The sequence below is a fragment of the Corvus moneduloides genome, chromosome 19, assembly GCF_009650955.1.
Source record: "Corvus moneduloides isolate bCorMon1 chromosome 19, bCorMon1.pri, whole genome shotgun sequence".
Lineage (NCBI taxonomy): Eukaryota > Metazoa > Chordata > Aves > Passeriformes > Corvidae > Corvus > Corvus moneduloides.
Window position 1 is genome coordinate 1,429,699 of NC_045494.1, and position 19,618 is coordinate 1,449,316.

The following is a 19,618-nucleotide window of genomic DNA, read 5'->3' on the forward strand; positions in this document are numbered from 1 at the left end:
CCTGTGAGCTGTGAGCTCCCACCCAGCTCAGGGTGATGAGGCTTCTCTCATGAGCTTCACTGCTGCAGGACTGGAAGGGAAATGTGAATTTAGACCCAGGACAGGTCGGGCAGGTGCTGCAGGGGCCACTCAGAGCAGGGTGGTGGTGCCTGAAGGGCACGGGAGTCCTACCCGGCTCCAGCATCCCTTTCCAGCTCTGAAATGTTTTGTTTTCTGTTAGTGTGTAGGTTGTTTTGGCATTTTTTTCTTTAATTTGACTTTACAATGTAAGGATAGGAGGTGAAAGAGCAGCTCCACCTCCGTTCCAGCAGCCAGGGGACAAGGACAATCCAAGCTGTGCCTGGTTCCCGTGACACGCCCTGCTCTGGCTGAGGATGGGAAGTACTGACAATCCCGGAGGTGTCACCGCTCCTGCCAAGGGGACACAGAGATCTCAGTGAAGACAAACACCCAGAGCAGTTTTATTGGTTGCTGCCTCACTTGGTCATGCCCGAGAGCCAGCCCAGCTTGAAGAGGGACGGTGCCACCGTGTCCTCGTCCTCGGTGACGAGCTGCCGGAACAGGGAGCCCGGGCGCGCCGCCTCATCCTCTCTGGGCAGCACGGGAGCTGCAGCCTGGCCCTTTGGAAAGACAAAAGTGACTCTATCACAGCACCCCCCTGGCTCCCTCCATACCCTCATCAACAGGAGCTGCAAGGTGGAACCACGGCACAGCCGCTGTCCCCAGGCAGCCGGAGCCGCAGCCGGAGCGGCGTCACTGCTGGCGTTAGTGACAGACACACACGGGGCCACGGCACAGCACCTCGCTGCTGTCAGCAACAGGCGCTTGGCAGATGTCACTCACTGCTCATGAAACCCCTGAACGCTCCTCAGAACCCTCTGGGCAGCAGGGCAGGGGCTGTTGCTCTCAGAGCAAGGGATCACAGCGTGGTAGAAGCACAGCTGGTGCCCTTGCAGGAGCTGTTCTTGGAGAACTGCAGATTTTCACCTCTCCAGAAGGGTTTTAGCATTGAAGAAGGAGCAAGCATCTGTCAGGGATCCTGGGAAATGTGGCTAGCACAGGACACAGGTGTGCTGAGCACAGCACAGCAGCTGAGGGGAGTGACAGAACGAGCCAGACATCGCTGCACACTTCTATGCTCTACTCCAACTGAGCTGTGAGAGGTAAGGAATACCTTCATTGGGAGGTTCTGGGCTTTTAAACACCCCTTCTGCTGGGTCTGATCCTTAATGGTTCTGAGTAATGGAGAAGGAGAGTTGCAAATTGAACATCATCTCAAATGACACTGGTAAAACCAGGCCTTTAACTCTTGTCTTGGTTCTTGTCAAGACTCAGCAACTTGTCCCACTTGCCAAGACCACCACAGACGGATTGGGCTGGTAATAACCAAAGGAAACATTAATTGCTGCTTCCCACGGCAGTGAGGTATTCCTTGGCTCTCACCCAGCACACAGAGCTCCATCTAAGCAGATGTTTTAAACTGAGCGAGATGGAGCAACAGAAAGATTGGCTGCTACAGCTCAGCAGCAGGGGAGCAGCAGGACACTCCTCACACAGCTGGGGTACCTGGCCAGGCCTCCTCGGGGGTTACAGGGCAGCATCCCACTGGAAAGAAGTTAAATCATTAGCTATTGTCCTTCGGTCTTTCTTGCAGCCCTATTTAATGAGTTGTCTTTGATGCATTGCCCTCATCCGTGTAAATCCCCACAGCCTCTGCGGGGTGGGTGTTGTCTGCTCTGCCACAGAGCAGTGGCTCCAAAACCACAGGGGCAAAGGGAGGGGGGGGTTTGGAGGATCCTGGAGAAATCCAACCCATCTCCTGCTGTGCTGCCGTAATGATTCATTTTACTGAAAATAAAAATCAGGTGAAATAATGCTTGGCTACTTTCTTCTTTCCCCACAAGCTCGAGTGTTGGGGGGACAATGAATATCGGGAAAATATTCCTATTTTTACAGCTCAGTTCAAACACCAACCTGGACTCTTTCTGTGCTCCTGGCAGTGGACTTGCTCTTCCGGGAGCTTGACATGCTCAGTGGCAGAAGTCCAAACCTTAAGAGATGGAAGAAAGAAATGTAGGAAGCAGCGCTTCCAGAGCAGCTTCCCAGAGGCAGGAGAATGCCTGCAAGAGCTGGGTGCCTCACCTGATCTGGCTGGACGCTAAGGGCAGGATGTTGTGGAGCTCCTGTGAGCTCAGCGCGCTGCCCCTGCTCGTGTACTGGTTCTCTGTCCCAGTCAGCAGGCCAAAGAGAACCTGGAAGGCACAAGGAGCCGCTTGGATTTGGGGAAGAGAAGCTGGAAGGCACCAGGATTTGGGGTTCCTGCAGAGCTGACCCCGCAGTACGTGGTGAGTCCACGGGCACACCATCAGCGCTGAGTTTGAACATGAAGTGTCTCCCTTTCCCCTCTTTTGTGTTTAATTATTCCCACAGCTGAGTCCCAGACCTGTTTCAGCACTACTTAACTCAGTGTTGCACAGGCTCCAGTGAATCCTGTTAGATAAAGCTCAGCCAGCCCCACACACAGCCGGCTCAGCCAGCTCCTCTTATCTTCAGCTGGCACCGAACGCTCTCCCCTTGCCGCGGAAGTGCCAGTATTTATCTCGAGCATGACGCAGTTCCAAGGCACCCCAGCTGCCCTGCTGAGGGCATTCTGCAGCCCTGCTCCCGCCCTGCTCCCTACCGAGGTTCTCTGCACCAGGCGGTTCAGGTTCCCGTTCAGGTGTGGGGTGAAGACATCCAGGTCGAAGGGATCGATGTGTCCCTCCAGGAAGTCAATGACCTTCTCAATCCTGCAAGCAGAGCAGAGGGCTCCTGTCAGGGCTGACAGCCTGGTGATGCCAGCTCTGAAGCAGCCAGGGATTTCCTGTCTGGGGTGACTGGGCAGAACAGGAATTACTCAGCAGAACGGCAGCTGACCCAAGGGTTCCCAGCTCTTACACAACCCCAGCAGCAGGAACCTGCTCCCGGTGGTACCCCCGCAGAGACGCCTCAGTGCGCAAGGCTGGAGCTTACACAAGCTTTAACTCTTGGCTGGAAGCTTAACTGCCCTCTCTGGGGCATCCTCTGAGGGTATCCCCATGGACACGAGGAGGGGGGTGCCCACTGCCTCAGCCCTTGGCCACAGAATCCCAGCCCTCCTCTGTTCTGAGGATGAGCTCAGTGTTTGTGCACTGTTTTAGAGCCCCCCAAAGCACTGCTGAAGGATGTGAGCCCCAGAATGCACCATACCCGGAGTCCTGCTTGATCCTGCTGGGTTTTGTGTCCTCACTCTTGGCTGTCAGGATGATGCTGAGGTACCTGAGGTCGTAGAGTAACTGCAGAGCCCTGCTCTGGGTCAGGGGGAAGCTGTCCGGCCTCTGCACACAGGACAGGCAGGAATGGGGCTCCTCCCTGGCACAGGGGAGGCTGCCCAAGGGAGAATGCTTGAGAACACCAACCCCAAGGCACAACCAGAGTGTGAAATCTGGTGTCTGCTCCCCTTCTGCCTCAGTTTTGGGGGAGGCAGGGTGAGTGTAAGGGTGTCCCCTTTCCAGCTGTCATGGACAGGCATTTTCTGTTCCAGGAGCTGGCTGTGTCCCTGCCTTCCCCGCCCTGCTCCCATCCCACACCGCGGTACCTTCTCCTGCTTCTGCTCCACCAGCTTCTCATAGGCAGCGAGCACCTCTGCCAGGCAGCTCCTCAGCAGCTCCTGCAGGGTGACCTTGGGCAGGGTGTGACCACCGACCCTGTTCACCTCCTGGCACAGGCTGAACAGGAGGCACTGCACGTGCCACGAGGGCTGGGGAGAACAGGGTTTATTTGCACGTGGTCTGTAAGCTCCATTCCCTTCCACGTGCCTTCACATGGGTGCTGGGGGTGTCCCACCTCCTCAGCAGCCACAAAGCTCTGCCCCACAGCTTGGCTCGGGCATCTCACAGGGTCTGATTTACTGACACCCCAGATTTTGGGTTACAGCAGCTTCTTAAGTCCCCAAAAGACTTTACCAGACACTGAGTGCAGTGAGAATTGCTTGTGCCTCTTCTGTCAGCCCAGACCCTGCTCTGCCCACCCACCCCCTGGGGCTGTTACTCCCTCCCTCATCTCCTGGGCCTCCCGGGTTCCCCCCCAGCTGCTTTTTCCCTCAGATCCTCACATTCCAGATGGAATTCTCTGGATAAGGTTCACTGCATTTCCCCATCCAGCCCCTCCCATACTGTGCAAATACAGAACTCACTCCAGGCCTGACCCTCCTCGCCACCGCCACCTGCTCTGTCCCTGTGAGCTCCTTCCTGTGCCACTACCACACCCTTGGGAAGCCACACGCCTCAGTTCCCTGAGGATTCCACAGTCCCACCGCTGCAGCCCTGTCCTTCAGTGCATCCAACTTCCATGAAATCTCTCTCCTGGGACCTCTGTGTTTAAATCAGGCCTAAGTCCTCCTCTGGCTCAGTTGTACAGGATCTGGGCCAACCTTACTCATAAGCAGTGACAATGACCTATTTCCTTCCTCTGACCTTTGTCCTCACGAGGTGAGTGTCTCAAAGAGCACCAGAGAGTGTCTGGTCCTCTGCTCGTGACACCAAACAACCTCCCCAGCAGCTCAGCAAGTGGTTCTGGCACACAGTGCTGGGCTCCTCCCACAGGCTGTTCCTCATACCTGCACAGGCAGCCGGATCTTTGACGTCACGCTGCTCCCAGACTCGGTTTCCTCCTGGATTTCAATCTCATCCCAGTTGGTGGCCGTGGCCAGGACAGACCCAGCTGTGTCGAGCAGCAGCGTGTGGGTGAAGCCCTGAACCAGACCCTGGAGCAGGAAAATGAAAGCCCCGATCACAGGACAGCTCTGACAGGAGCAAGGCCAGCCAGCCCACCCTGCCTGTGACCTGCTGCATCCCTGCACCTCCCAAAGCGAATCCTATGGAGACCATTCCCCTGGAGCCGCCCCCAGGGAGCTCTCGGCAGCCAGCGCTGACCCCAGTGAGGGAACCCCTCCCCAAAAAGCATCTCTGAGGAGGGAAACAGCTCCTTACTTTGGTGACAGCTGAGCTCCAGAGCTGATAAGCCAACAGGCTCTGCTGCAGGAGCTCTGCCTTCACCCCCTGCCACTTGGCCAGCTCGGGGGACACTTCCTGGGCTTTGCCCTTGCCCAGTTTCTTGGCAGAGCGCGGTTCCTTGGGTGCCAACTCTGCGCCGCCTGCCTGGCCCAGGACACAGCGCTGCAGGTGCGGGCACAGCTCGGGCAGGGCCTGGCACAGCCTCGCCATGAAGAGCACGGCGTTGAGCCTGGCATCCCCAGGGGGGCCCAGCTGGCTCTGGGCACTCTGGAGCTGCTCCCGGACGCAGCCCAGGAGGTGCTGGATGCAGGCGACGCAGTGGTCACGGAGCAGCCCCTGCACGGTGCCGGCGTCGGCGAAGCGGTCGAAGGCAGAGCGTGGCGGCCCCGCGGGCTCCTTGGGGACAGAGTCATCCGTGGGGAGGTAGGACAGGACATCCTCCAGCCTGGCCTTCAGCTTGGAGTCCAGCGTGGAGCAGAAGCTCTGCACGCACGGAGTGAGCGCCTGTGCCTTCATGGCCAGCCCGCTCCTGGCGAAGGGCCCGCGCTGCCCCACGCTGACCCACGCCGCGTCCCCGGGCAGGTCCCCGGGGCTCTCCGACCACAGGAACAGCGCCACGTTGTGTTCCAGCTGGATCTGCTTGCTCAGGGCACAGCTGCCGGCTTTCACTTCCAACTCCTGCAAGGCTAAAGCCAGCAGCTGCTTGGAGCTGCTTGAGATGGAGTCAAAGCCTTCTTTGGTCAGAGTCTGCAACACAACGAGGAGGAAAAAACCAATTCCAATGTGCCACTTCAACATACCCTCAGTGCAGCGTGGGCGGGGTGAGACAACAACTGGGGGCACAGCACAGGGCTCCCCACAGCACAGCACCCACCTGCAGCCTGTCCAGGAAGAGCTGCTGCAGCAGCTCCTCCCAGAAGGACACGGGCCTGTCCAGCAGGCGACGGCACACGGCCTCCCAGCTGTGGCTGCCGGACTCGCTGGACAGCAGCTCCCACACAGCGTCACGGATCCCTGCCAGCCCCTTCATGCTCTTCACGTACACCAGCAGGGTCCTGACCCCTGTCCTGATGTCATCGCTGCACCTGGAGGCAAAGTTTCACCTCTGTGAGGGGGGTGAGGCCCTGGCACAGGGTGCCCGGCTGCTGGATGCGCTGTGCTGCCTCTGGCTGCTTAACTGAGGGCGAAGGATGAGGAGGATGAGGGGATGAGGAGGAAGTCAGCCAGGCTGGCATTGCCCTGTCCCACTCACATGGTGATCCACTGCTGCAGGGTCTCCCTGAGGTACTCCTGGCTGATGGGGTGTGCCAGGGTCCGCAGGGTGGGCTGGAATTCCACCACGGACTCAGGCAGGTACTTGAACCAGCTGCTCAGCTTCAAATCCTCCTCCAGCACCCCTCCTCTCCCTGGAATCACAGTCAGGGATCAGCCCAGCACGGTGCACCCTCCTGCCTGCACACCTGGGCAGCTGCAGGGCTCACCTGCGGGGTTCTGGCCCGTGGTGCTCTCCAGGGTGGAGAAGAGCAACCCACAGGGCAGGGCTGGATCCGGGGCCATCCCCTCGGGCACGGTGTAGAAGACAGCGTGGGCCTGGTACAGGGTGGTGGTGAGCAGCTCCATCAGGGAACACACCTGAGCTTTGATACCTGCACCTGCAGAGAGGTGACTCTGAGCCAAGGCAGCCCTTCAGCACAGGTCAGTGGCGCCGTCTTCCAAGGCCTGCGGTCCCTTCCAGGTAAGGGCTGGAGGGCAAAGGACTCATCCTCGTGTCCCCCTGCTTCCCCATTACCGCTGGGCTTGGCCTAAGCCCCTGAGAACTGTTAATTTTTGTGGCAATCACCCATCCCTGCTCCGGGGGCAGGAGGAGAGGAAGGGAAAGCTCACCCCGACCTTCCCAAGGAGCGGCCCCGTGGCACTGACCGTGGTGTGGCTGGTTGAGCAGCTGCTGGATGGCCAGTTTCCTGGCCAGCAGGAAGTCGGCCAGGGCCTGGCGTGGGGAGCTGTCCTCCAGCAGCATGATGGCACACAGGGCTTCGGCCACCGCCTGGTCCGAGCCCGTCGGGCAGCGCAGCAGGGCCTTGCTCTCCTGCAGGATGGTGGATCTGCCATGGGAACCGGGAGTCACCGCCCGAGCCACGCGTTCAGGTGTGGCTGTGTGGGGACTGCCAAGGCAAGGCGGCTGCTTTCCCCACACTGTCCCGCTTGTATCTGGGTGTTACAGGACTGGTGAGATGGTTTCCGTCCCAAGCTCGTGGAACGGTTTGGATTGGAAAGGATCTCCCTAAATCCCTGTTAGTCCTGTCCCGTTACCTGATGGAGCCCCCTGGTCCCTGTCAGCTGCAGCCCCCAGGATATTCCCTCACATCCCTCTTTTCCCGCCTGCCGGCTTTCCAGGGGCATTCCTGGAGCACTGTGCTCCCACCTTTGACACCTGCCACAGCCCGGGCATCCTGCCAGGGGCTTTCCTGTGCCATCCAGGTGCAGCTGCCTCAGGCAGAGCCTCCTAGGACCTTGCTGCAGCTGATTTCTGTCCTGCCTTCCCTGGGCCGTGTCTGAGGTGAATCAGGGAATGGTTTGGGTTGGGAGGGAACTTAAGGATCACCCAGTTCCAAACCCCTTCCCCTAGACCAGGTTGCTCCAAGTCTCATCCAACTTCCAGGATGGGGCACTAGGACACTTCAGGGGATGGGACAGCCACAACTTCTCTGGGTAACCCGTGCCAGGGCCTCACCCCCTCCTCATCCAGCCCTTCCCGTGCCCCGGTCCCGGCACACCTGAGGTGGCTGGCGGCCGCCACTTGTCGCAGCAGGATGGGGAACCGGGCGAGGATGGGGCTGGAGCGGGCTCGGGGGGTGTCCAGCTGGAGCTGCCGGCGCAGGTGGGCCCCGAGCAGGTGGAGCCGGGCCGCGGGCAGGTACCGGCCCCCCTCCACCGCCCCCCAGAGCTGCTCGGGAACCTCCAGCAGCAGCTTCAGCTGCGCCGCCGCCCCGTAGAAACTCTGGTGAGCTGGGGGGCGAGCCTGGAGAGGGGACACGGATCAGAGGAGAAAGAGAGGATGAGGGGAAAAGAGAGGGGCATAAAAGAGGGGGCAAGGGGGGAAGAATAAGGGATGAGTGGAGAGAAGACGGGATGGGGAGGAGAAGAAGAAGGTGGGAAAGGGGGCGAGAGGACGAGAAAGGGGGGAAAGAGGGGCTGAGAGAGGGGAGAAGGGGCCAGGCAGGGAGATGGAGTGGGGGAAAAAGAATGGGTCGAAGGGGGAAAGAGGGCACGGGGGACTCGCTGGCCGCCCCCCGCCCCTCACCGTGCTGGCGGGGCCGGGCCGGGCCGCGCCGCCGCGCTGCAGCCCCCGCACGGCGCCCAGCAGGCGCTCGGCGCTCCGCCGCATCTCGGCGATGGTGTCGGCCGCCTCGATGAGGTCGCGGTAGCGCTCGCCCACCATCTGCCGCAGCTCCTCCCGCTTCTGCTCGATGCCGGCGCGCAGCCGCCGCTCCGCCGCCCGCAGCTCGGCCGTCGTGTGGGCCTCGAACAGCGCCTCGGCCTCGGCGCCGCGGGCCGCCATCACCGCCACGGCCCCGACACCGGCACCGACACCGACACCGACCCCGGCTCCTGCCTGCGCCGCCGGGGCCGCCGCCGCCGCCATCTTGGCCACGGGAAGGGGACGGCACTTCCGGGCGTCTCCGCGGGGCGGCGCCGCCATCTTTGTGCCGGGCACAGCCGCACCCGAGCGGCGTTACCGTGACAACGTCGCCGCCATATTTGTGCCGGGCAGAGCCGCACCCGAGCGCCGTTACCATGACAACGCCGCCGCCATATTTGTGCCGGGCAGAGCCGCGTTGCCATGGCGACGGGGCCTGAGGGAGAAAACGCCGCGTTACTTATTGTATTTAGTTTGTTTATTTATTTAATTGTAGGGTTTTTTTCCTTTGCCGTTTCCCGGGGAAACGGGTCGGGCTCCGCGGCCTGCGGGTGCCGCTGTCACTCCACACACCCCGGGAGGTCTCATCCTCGAGGTCCTTTGGGTTGGGGGGGGCTTGGCTCGGACAGGGCTGGGGGTGTTTCCCGATCCTCCCATTCCAACAGCACCGCTCTGAGCACCGGGATATTCCCCCAAAATCCATCCAGGATGGGGTGGAACAGGATTGAGCTTTAAGGTCCCTTCCAAGCCCGAAGGGAGAGGCAGATCTGCAGCCAGGCAGGATCCAGCTCCACGGGAGATGCTGGCGTAACCAGAGCGTGTGGGCTTGGGTGTGAGGTTGTTGTACTCAAATCCGATAACCGCCCGTTTGTGTTGGAAACTGAGACGGGAAGAAAAAGAATCACAGGTGTTTGGGAGTGATCTGGTTTATTTGCGTGGACAGTGTTGGTGTTGCTGGGCTGTGCAGCTGCTCAGAGCCAAACTCACAGTTCCTAGGAGTTGATAACTCTGCTTCGAGGGAACGAGGGGCAGGACGACACGAAACTGCCTCAGTTAGTGCCAGGGGAGGTTCAGGTTGGACATCAGGAGGAATTTCTTCATGGAAAGGGCTGTCAGGCATTGGAAGTGCCCAGGGCAGTGGCAGAGTCCCCATCCCTGCAGGGATTTAAAGCTGTGTGGATGTGGCACTCGGGGACATGGTCAGTGGTGGCCTTGGCAGTGCCAAGGGGGATGGTTGGACTCGGTGATCTTTGAGGGCTTTTCCAACCTGAACAATTCTGGGATGCTCTCCCAGGGAGGTGTCCAAACCTGGGTCATATCCTGCTGCTTCTCCCAGCTCCAACACACACAAACAGCCAGAAACTGTAGGAAAACTCTTTTATTTCCCTCCCGCACCATCCACAGCCCCCTCCCCGTGGCACAGACCGTGGCAGTCAGGAGCCTTCGCTGCGGGAAGGCCCAGTCCCACACCAGGACACCGAGGAACGATTGCTGGGGAGGAAAACAGGTCTGGGAGCAGGGACACGCTCTCGGCATGTCCTGGTCACAACGGATCCACGGGCACTGACAGAGCACAGCTACGGACACGGGGGGGATGGACGGCGCTGCTGGGGGGCCCTGGAGCTCTGCAGGGAACAGAGACTAAACCTCAGCTCCCTGGTCCTGCAGAAGTCACCTGGCAGAGTGGCCGCAGCCTCCGTGGTCCCTCCCAGCTCCTGCACGGTGCCACCAATCCCCTGAGATTGGTGCCACCAATCCCCTCACACGGGGAGGGTGAGGGGGAGCCAAGGCCCCCCATGGGGCTGTGTCAGTTATCAGAAACCCCCCTGGGCACATCCAGTATATACAATTTACATATATTTACAACCAGCTGTCCCGTCCCTCCTCCCAGACACGGCGTGGGGTGGGATGCATGGATGGATGGATGCATGGATGGATGGACGGATGGAGTGGCCAGGCTTTGCATCCCTCAGTGTCTCCTGGTCAGGAAACAGCTGGAGGCAGGATGGCTCTCCTGTCCTGGCTTTTCACAGTCCAGGTCTTGCAGCAAGCAGGGAGTGGAGCTGAAATCCTTCACAGAGGTGCCAGGCTGGGCATCAGAGGCTGGCAGGGCAGGGCAGAGGTGTCCTGGGGCTGGAAAGCAGCAGGTCCCATTCCAGACTGGCAGCAGGAAGGCAGGTTTGGGATCTGCTGTGTCCTTTGCTTGTGCCTCGCTGGAGATTCCCCCTTGGAGCAGCCGCAGGGAGGGGATGGAGACTCTCCGTGAGCGGTTTGGAAACAGCTCGTTCACAAGGCTGGATCCGAACCTGGGAGCTCTCCTTGCTCGGGATGGAGCTGGATGGGGAGCCTGGGCAGGTCTGGGAGGGAAGCGACCTCTCGGTGGAGTCTCCAACAAAGACGAGGCTCTTCCCATGGTGGCAGGGTCGGGAAGCCCTCTGGAGACACAGCAGCACAGTTCAGGAGATTATTTCAGTCCAAGGCAGCACTGGAGCCAACATGAGGAGCTGCAGAGATGCACCGGGAAGGCTCCAGGTCCAGCCCCAGCCTCTCTGGCCCATCCCAGCAGGATCTGGCTCTGGAGCACCGGGGGTCACTGGCCACCACAGCTCCCGGAGCCAGGCTGGGTGCGAGGGGGATACGGGTGGATGCCCAGCCCAGCCACAGCCCCGGCTCCGCACACGAGGGCTGAGGAAGGGCACAGCAGGGATGTCTCCATGCAGGTCAATCCTGTGGGATCGGGGAGCTGTGGAGCCGCCCCTCAGCCTCACTGGGGGAACCAGTGGTGAGGAGGAAAAGGGGAATTGGTTCCCACAGGCTTTGGGGAGGCCACACTGGGACTGGGAGGCTCGTGCAGAGGTGACCCAGCCCCCAGGGGACAGCCCCAGGTGAGGCAGCAGGGGAGCCTTTGGCACACCCCGACCCGTGCTTCCCATCACCTCAGATGTGGGATAACGCCGTTCCTGCCGCTCCAGGCGGGAGCTGTCACTCACCCCTCCTGCCCAGGGCCAGGCTGTGTGTGAAGCACTCGCAGGTTCAGTCTCTTGGCTCCGCAGTCACCGGCAGAGATTCCTCATCCCACTGCCAGCAGCCCTGCGAGGCTTTGCAGAGCAGATCCAATCTGAGGTCAAGTTCCCACTAAAATCAAGTGGCTGGGAGGGAAAACTTCGTTACTGGCAGCAGCAGCAGCAGCGTTGCTGATGTTTATTAGTCAGCAATGAACAGCAGAAGGTTTTGTTTTGCTGCATTTACAGCCAGCGCTGGGCCGTGGCTGCAGCTCCCTCCCGGCACTCCAAGGCAGCACATTTCACTTTCCTGCCCTTTTTCCTCAGTGAGCTGTGGGAAGGTGGCCACAGAGAGCTCTGGCAGCCCCTGCCCTGTTACATCCTGCCTTGGTGGCCTTTGGGATGTTGGTGGCAGCGCCCCACGCCCCTCATTGCTCACCTGCAGCCCCGTTATCCCCATCCCAGCAGAGCCCCTGGGTGCGAAAGGGGGACACATTTCAGATCCCAGCCCTGAGCAGCCAGAAGTGTCACTGCCTGGGGGGTTGCCAGGACAAAGCTGACCTGGGTGCGGGTCCTTCCCAGGCCTAGGAATTCCCAGGATTTCCATATTTCCATATCAAACCAGCGCAGAGAGGGGGTGATCCCAGCTGCAGGCTCCTGCTGGGGACTCCTGCGGGGGTGCAGCTGGGAACAGGTGTCCCCCCCTCCATCCATCGGGATTTTGGTGGCCGGGCTTGCACAGACACGGCTGGGATGGAGTCAGACACCGGCAAATCCGGGTTTGGCCTGGCTGCAGGTGAGTGCTGGGGGCTCCACACACCCCCATCCCCATTCCACGCCCGCTTTCCACGCAGACACCTCCTCCACGGAGTGCCCACGGCTGCACTGACGCATCACTGCGGCTGTGACACGGAGCCTCATCCCGGCGCTGCTCCCAGCCCTCCCCAGCAGCGCTTCCCCGAGCCGTGACCTGCTGCCGGTGCTTCAATTCCTGCAGAGTCAGCAGGGAACTGCTCTGCCCCGGAGCCCGGGGTCAGCCTCACTCCCCACGCCACAGCCGGGCTGTGCCCGGTGCCCAGCGAGGGGACAGGGAGGTGCCACACGGTGCCCACGAGCACCTGAATGCTGTCGCTGTTCCTCGGAGGAGCAGGAAAGAGTTAAAAGCAAACAATTGCTGACAATGCTTTGCTTTGTCTTGCAGAAAATGCCTGAGCCGTGCCCTGCCCAGCCAGGAGCAGGTACCCAGCCTGGCACTGAGCCCTGTTGGGGGCTGGCAGGGGTGGCACAGCAGGATGGAATGCCCCAGGCTGGGATTTGCTGCAGGAGCTGGGCAGAGCCATGGGAGAACTTCTGCCAGGGCTGGTGCTCTCGGCTGGAGCATCGCCTGGGGGTGCATGGCGGAGCAAGTGGGACCCCAAAGCGGGTGGCACCTCGTGGGCAATGCTCAGCCTCACCTCCCTCACTGTTTGTAGTGCCAGGTGACGGCTCCGTGTCTGCTGGCGACGGGGACACCAGGCTGGGCTGGGAAAGGGGAGGGTGTCCGAGCCCCGGCTGTTTCCCCCACCGAACCCCCCACGTTCCCACGGCTCGGGTCTGCAGCAGGAGCCTGTGAACAGATCCGGCCTCTGGCACGGCAGCTGCTCCGGGTGCTCCGGCAGGAAGCCGGCACTTCTCCCTCTCCCCTGGGCTTTCCCTCGAGCTCCCGCTGCGCCGGCCAAGGAGGGGCTTTGCTGGGGGTTCAGGGCTCCAGAGCCGCGGTCTGTGCTGAGCTGGGAGGGCAGGCAGGGACAGGGACAGGGCCGAGCGCTCCAGGACAGTCTTGAGAAGCCAAATACGGCGGATGTGGGGCCAGCCCCGCCACCCCTCACGCTGTGCAGGACCCAGGGGTTTGGAGTCTTGAGAGCAATTAAATCATCTCCAGGGGGATGGATCCGTGCTGCCCTGCTCTTCATCCCCAGCTGCTGGGAGCCCTGTGGTCTGCTCTGCCCGGTGCCTTCGGCTCGGACGAGGGCGGGGGCCGAGTCCCCAGCACCCCCCTTCCCGTCCCCATCCTCTCCGTCAGCCCTGCCTCCAGCGTGACTTGCCTGGAAGGAGCGGGGAGGTGCCACGCCAGAGATCCTCGGAGCCGCGGCCGGACAATCCCCGATCTCAGCCGGGTGCAGTGGGAGGTGCCCGTGCCAGGCTTCTCCAATGCGTCCCCGCTGCTTAAATACTTCCAAGGATTTCCCAGCAGGGAGCGGAGCCGGGCGCCCGTGCCGCGGGTGCTCGAGCAGCGATCGCGGCTGCCGGCGCAGCGTGGGACCGGCCGCCGGCAGATGCGGGCGGTGGGAGGGGCAGCGGCTACTGGGGAGGGAGAAGGGGGAAATTCTCCATCCGAGGAGAAAATCTGCGGGCAGGTGACGCCACGGCAGGGGCCGGGAAAGGGCTCTCCAGCAGCGGGACATGGCAGGGCTGGAGGAGGCGGGGTGGGATCAGAGGGGCTGCTGCGGGGCTAGAGCTGCTTCCCGTGGGGAGGTCACCTCGGTCGTGGCGTGTCCCCTCCGGGCAGGGCGGCCGCTGCAGTCACACAGCACGGGGAGGCTGCAGGGCGGGCGCTGGAGTAACGAACAGCCCCGGGAAAACGCAATCCCGAACATCCTGATGTCCTGGGAGAGAGACTCGCCGGGAGCTCCCCGCAGCTCGGTGCGTCCCCGTGTTGTCACACACCCGTGCCCTCGGCTCCTCCTGAGGTCCCCCTGTGTGTCCAGGTGCACCCACCCGTCGTGGGGCAGAGCCCCAAAGGCAGCCGGCCCCGAGGGTGGCACGGGGGACCCAGCAGAGCCGCCCCGGCCGTACCTGTGCCCGCGGTGGCACTTTGGTGCCGAAATGCGCCGCGTCGCCGTGAGTTGTCTTTGTTTTCCTGGCGAGGCAGCTCCTCCTGATGCATCTCCTTCCCAGCGCTCGAAAGCCAACCCAGCAGAGAGGAGCCCAGCAGAGAACCCCCGCGCCCATCGGGTGCTCACAGCCGTCCCCTCAGGTGGCATTCCTGCCCCGACACCGTGGTGCCACCCCTCTGCTGCAGCCGGGAGCCAGCGGGGAGAGGAGGGCGCAGGAGGGACGAGCCCCGCTGTCCCCTCAGATGCTCGTCTGCAGGTCACCATTGAGCAGGGTCCTCTGGGTTTCCGTGGTCTCGTTGAGCCGGGATTTGTCCTGCTTGCTGTCGCTGCGGTCGGCCTCGTCCATGCCACTGACCTTCACCAGGCACAGCACGTTCTGAAAGCTCTTCTTGAAGTTGTCAGACAGGAAGGCGTAGAGGATGGGGTTGGCACAGCTGTTGGCATAGCTGAGGACCACCACGAAGTCGAACATGCCCTTGAGGACGGGCGTGGGCACGATCATGACGGACACGGAGGAGACGTTGAAGATGTAGAAGGGAAGCCAGCAGAAGATGAAGACAGCGACCACGATGGACACCATCCTGGTGACTTTCTTCTCGGACTTTTTCCTCTTGGAGGAGCCCACCCTGATGCCCGAGGACTTGACTTTGATGATGATGAACAGGTAGCAAAGGCAGATAATGGTGAGAGGCACCAGGAAGCCCAGGATGAAGGCGTAGATGATGAATCCCGTGTACCAGGCACCCGACTCTCCCGGCCAGATGATGGTGCAGCTACTCCTGCCGTGGTTGTGCTGCACCCCAGCATAAATCATGATAGGCATGATCACCAGCAGGGAGACGCCCCAAACGGCCACGTTGATCATTTTGGCTGTCCTGGGCCGCCTCCACTTGGCAGATTTGATGGGATGGACGACAGCCAGGTACCGGTCAACGCTCATAACCGTCAGGCAGAAGATACTGGTGAACTGGTTGATGCCATCCACCGTCATGACAATCCTGCAGAGGGCTTTGCCAAAGGGCCAGTGCACCAGGGCCACCTGCATGGCCAGGAAGGGCAGCCCGAGCATGAAGAGCTCGTCTGCGATGGCCAGGTTGAGGATGTAGATGTTGGTGATGGTTTTCATCTTGGCATAGCGGAGGATGACGTAGATGACCAGCGTGTTGCCGCACAGCCCGATGATGCAGACCACGAAGTAGATGAAGGTGAGGATGGCGTTGCTGGTCAGGTCGAAGTGCTGGCCCGTGGCGTTCTGGGAGGTGTTGGTGGGCGCCTCCAGGGAGAAGTTGTCGAAGGGGGACGCCGCGGAGAACCAGAAGGCGGTGGCATTGGGCAGCTCGTACTCCAGCTCCATGGCTCTGCCGCTCCCTGGGCACTGCTGCCTCACAGGAGCCGAGATGTCATCTTCCCTGGCTCTGGGGAGAGAGGAGAAGATTCTAGAAATCAGGGAGTAAATAGAAATGAAGGGATTCCTGGGGAGGATCTGTCCATCCTGCTGCCAAGCTCAGCGGGAGAGAGGCTCTCTGGAGGGGGGGTCCCCACCCCACCTCCCCACGTCCCCTCCCGGAGCAGCCTGCCCGGCCACGCCGCAGCTCCTCCTGGCTCTGGCGATCCCGGAGCCTTTACGACTCCGCAAATCCAACCGGTGCATCCCAGTGGGTGCTATTGATGGCCCGGGAGCACCGAGCGCCGGGGGAAAACCTCCTCCTCTCCCGGCCGTTCGGCGGGTGCAGCCCCTTCCCTCCGAGCCGGCACCAGCACCCCGAGCCCGGGCGGCTCCGGTGGGCGACGAACTCGCGGCGGGGAGCGCCCCACCCCCGGCCCCGTCCCTCCGCTGCGGAGGGCACCGGGCGGTGCTGCCCCGCCGCTCACCTGCTCCCGCCGCCGCCCGCCCTGACCCGGCCCGGCCCGGCGGGCACCGGGGAGGCGCCGGCAGCGCCCGTGCCCCGCTCGGCTCCGCTCGGCTCCGCACCGCTCGGCTCCGCACCGCTCCGCGCACCCGCTCCCGGCGCGGCTCCGCCGCTGGACCAGCGCACCGGCTGCGCCCCGCCCCGCGCGGGGCGGCTCTGCGGGGCCGGGGCGGGGACAGCCCGCAGCGCCCTGCGCTGCCCATCCTGCCGTGCCCACCTTCCCCGCACTGCCCGTCCTGCTCTGCCCGTGCTGCCCACCCCGCCTGTGTTCCCTCTCCTGCCGTGCCCACCCTGCCTCCAGCCCTGCCACCCCGCTGCCCAGAAACGTTTTGGTTCCAGCCGTGGGCTCGGCTTCTCCAGGGCCACCAGGAGATGGACAGGGAGGTGACAGCAGCGTGATGGCCACGCTGTGACCCCAATGGAGGGTGACCCAAGAGGTGTCTGAGAGTCCCAAAGTTTCCCTGGAACGCTGGGAATGCCTTGGCCCCAGGAGTTTGCACCTTGCCTCCAAAGGCAAGCCAAGGCAGGTCCTTGCTGGTCCTCCCCTCTGGAAGCGGTCTCAAGGTTATGCCAAAATATTTGGGGTCTCTGGGGACTTGTGCAATACAGGTGGCTCCTGCCACGGCCTCTCCCTGGAGGAGAAAGACCAAAAAGGAGAGGTTTGGGGCAGATAACGTCTGCTCTGGTTTGTTTGGAGTCTTGAGAGCAATTAAATCATCTCCATTCCTGCCGCTCTTTCCATCACTTGTCCAGGAGACAATGGAAAGCAGGAAATTAGGAGTGACTGTGAACAAAGAGCCCCGTGCCGAGGCTGCTGAGTGCGCCGGGAGCCTCTCGTTTGCTCTTCGCGATCCACTTCCCAAGGCGGATCTAAAGACATCAGGTCCTGGAGCGCCGGCAGAGTCGTTATCAGCCTCATTAATCTTCAGGAGGCAGGAAAAAGCTGCTTCTGCTGAGGATGATGTGGAAATTAATGTCCCAGGAATAGTGGGAGAGGAGGGAGGCTGGGACGGAGGTGTTCGGCTGATGTGAGCGGGGGATCGGATCTCTGGGGTGCTGCCGTCGGGGTGTCCCGAGGGATGGCTGTTCCTGGCTGGCTGCACCGGCCCCCCGGTCCTGTCACCGTGCAGGGGAGGAGGGAGCACGGCCCAGGAGAGGGGGCTGGTGCCTTGCGACCTTTTGAGAGCTGTTTTATCCTCTCCTGGCTGGTTCCCGTGGCCAGGAGCAATGTCCTGAGCGTGCCCTTCCCTCGGAGCAGCCTTGCTGTGTGCATTCCCAGCGCTGCACCCTCCAATCTCTCCCCAGAACAGGTGCCGCTGCCACGCCCCTGCCCTGGGTTCCTCGGTCACCAAGCCCTGGCACCGAGACCACCCCCAGCCCGGGCTGGCACGGGCTTCTCGCAGCTGGAGAGAATCCGGGGGCGGGAGCAGCAGGGCAGGGGAGCCCAGGGATCCCGGGGTGCCTCCAGCTGGCTGGGGCTGCCTGAGGAGCGTCAGGGCTCCAGCCTCTCCCCGCCTTTCACTTCCACCTCGCTGGGAATCTGGAACCGGGGAGCTGGGGGAATCCAGCCAGTTCAGCCTGGCTGAACCCAGATCTGATCTTCATTAAAAACCCCATAAAATTAATGAAATGATGGCCCGGTGGGCATTGAGGAGCTGATCGGAGCTGATCTCCATCCAGGAGGAGGGCAGCAGCAGCTGGCTGAGTCAGGAAGCCATCCTTGAGCCTTTTGAAGGGATTTTTTTTTTTTTTCATTCTGCTTAGATTTGGGGTTGAATTAAAGCCTAGTGCAGAGCGTGCTCTGCGTCCCTGGGTGGTCCCTGGTTTGGAGGGACGCTATGCCCAGCAGCTGGTTTGGTGCTGGCAGATAAACTCCTCTTTGTCCTTTTGCCTGGGAAGCATCCACTGCGCTGAAAAGCAATTTACTGGCAGGGCTGGAGAGAGGAGGAACACACAGCCCCTTCCCACACGGCCAAAATAACCCCTGGGAGAGGGGCACGGGGGTTACGTGACCACAGAGAGCCTTTAAAAGCCCTTCCAAGATTTCAGCCATCCATTCCCAGCTGTTCCGCAAGAGTCCCTGTGGAAAACAGCGCGTTCGACCCCTGTCCTGGAAATGAGTGTTGTAAGGAGCTGGGGCTGGGATGCCAACGGGGGGGTAGGGTGAGCTGGCCTTTCTCCTGGATCCATGGAGCAGGGGTGAAGGAGGCTGTGTTGGGCTGGACTGGGCTGTGAGGGGGTGCAGGGGCAGCTGCTGTTCCCCAGGTGTCAGGAGGGGAAGGATTTGCTCCCGTGTGCAGCCAGCCCGGGGATCCCTGAGGATCCCTTGGAGATGATGATCTCTCTTTGGAGAGCCGGCCCTGAGCAGCGCTGTGTCCGTGCTGGAGCAGCCGTGCCCCAGCCCCCTCCTCGCCAGCACTGCCCTCAGAGGGACCCCGCTGTCCCCCGTGGCCGTGGGGACAAGGCCAGCAGGGATGACCGTGGTGTTTCTCCCCCAGGGACACTTCGGCTGGCACTGCCCTTTCCCTGCCTTTCCCCTTCCCGGCTCCAGCCCAGCAGCCCCGGGCGGCTTCGGTGGCTCTGCTGATTGCTGCCCGGAGGCGGCCTGGCCGCGTTTCAGGGATGGTCGGGCTGAGGGGAGGCTTTGCTTTCTGCTAATTAGCCAGACAAACAGTCTGGGTCATGTCCCCGCACCCCGAGGCGCGGCAGGACCCGACTGGTGGCTGCCAGATCTAATCGGGAGCGTCTGCAGCGCTGATGGATGGCGAGGAAGAGGCGCTGGCGCCTTCACCTGCGCCCAGGGCAGCATCCCGACCTGCCGGGATCCAGGGCAGCATCCCGACCTGCCGGGATCCAGGCAGCACCCACACCCCGCGGGATCCAGCGCTCTCCGCACCCCGCGGGGGTCTCCCCTCCACCCCCCGCTCCGGCTCCTGCTGCTTCCAGACCTCCCCACAGCCGGTTCCTTCCTCCCTCTCCCGCCCTCCCCTTCTCGCCCTGCCGTTATTTGCCTCCGTAATTGGTTTATTGATCTCTGGAGGGGCCGGGGCAGGGCTCGGCCAGAGCGGCCGCTCGCGTTCCCGGTGAATCATATCCCGGAGCCCCCGACACTAATGAGCCTTTGGCAGCCACGGCCCGAAATCCCGGCTCCTGCCTGCGCCTCTCCCCGCTGTGCCTGGCTCGTTGGAGGGTCCTGCGCATTAAATCGGGGCTGAACAGCCTGGCTTTGGCAGCCGGGCTTTGTTCCAGCTGGAAATGTCAGGGCTGGTGACAGCGCGCTGCCTCCTGCTCGGAGCAGCTGCTGGAACTCCGCGGTCCCCCAGCCTTGCAGAGGGTCCCTCGTGTCCCCCACGGCGAGCCCAAAGCCAGAGCAGAAGGA

The 19,618-nt window shown here is 61.9% G+C and overlaps 2 protein-coding genes and 1 long non-coding RNA gene across 6 annotated transcripts; all 3 read right to left on the reverse strand.

Moving 5' to 3' along the window:
- Positions 1-437: 437 nt before the first annotated feature.
- COG1 (component of oligomeric golgi complex 1) lies at positions 438-8,748 on the reverse strand. 4 transcript variants are annotated; one of them, XM_032128706.1, is made up of 15 exons: positions 8,335-8,748; positions 7,808-8,052; positions 6,954-7,135; positions 6,515-6,685; positions 6,286-6,439; positions 5,908-6,118; positions 5,010-5,780; positions 4,637-4,783; positions 3,617-3,778; positions 3,229-3,356; positions 2,681-2,789; positions 2,143-2,252; positions 1,975-2,050; positions 1,567-1,605; positions 532-620 (listed from the first exon to the last, which is right to left on the reverse strand). In XM_032128706.1, the coding sequence occupies exons 1-14, from the start codon at positions 8,731-8,733 to the stop codon at positions 1,588-1,590; spliced, it is 2,883 nt and encodes a 960-aa protein (XP_031984597.1). In that variant the 5' UTR covers positions 8,734-8,748; the 3' UTR covers positions 532-620; positions 1,567-1,587. The 4 variants fall into 4 exon arrangements, with proteins under 4 accessions (XP_031984594.1, XP_031984593.1, XP_031984596.1 ...); XM_032128703.1 differs by lacking the exon at positions 1,567-1,605 and having other exon boundaries at positions 438-620; positions 6,515-6,679; XM_032128702.1 differs by lacking the exon at positions 1,567-1,605 and having other exon boundaries at positions 438-620.
- A 1,066-nt stretch (positions 8,749-9,814) lies between these two features.
- Positions 9,815-13,340, reverse strand: LOC116453616. Its single transcript, XR_004243862.1, has 2 exons — positions 11,442-13,340; positions 9,815-10,886 (listed from the first exon to the last, which is right to left on the reverse strand). It is a non-coding gene; the product is annotated as an uncharacterized LOC116453616 (long non-coding RNA).
- A 37-nt stretch (positions 13,341-13,377) lies between these two features.
- Positions 13,378-16,237, reverse strand: SSTR2 (somatostatin receptor 2). Its single transcript, XM_032129268.1, has 2 exons — positions 16,202-16,237; positions 13,378-15,744 (listed from the first exon to the last, which is right to left on the reverse strand). The coding sequence occupies exon 2, from the start codon at positions 15,681-15,683 to the stop codon at positions 14,568-14,570; it is 1,116 nt and encodes a 371-aa protein (XP_031985159.1). The 5' UTR covers positions 15,684-15,744; positions 16,202-16,237; the 3' UTR covers positions 13,378-14,567.
- Positions 16,238-19,618: the final 3,381 nt, after the last annotated feature.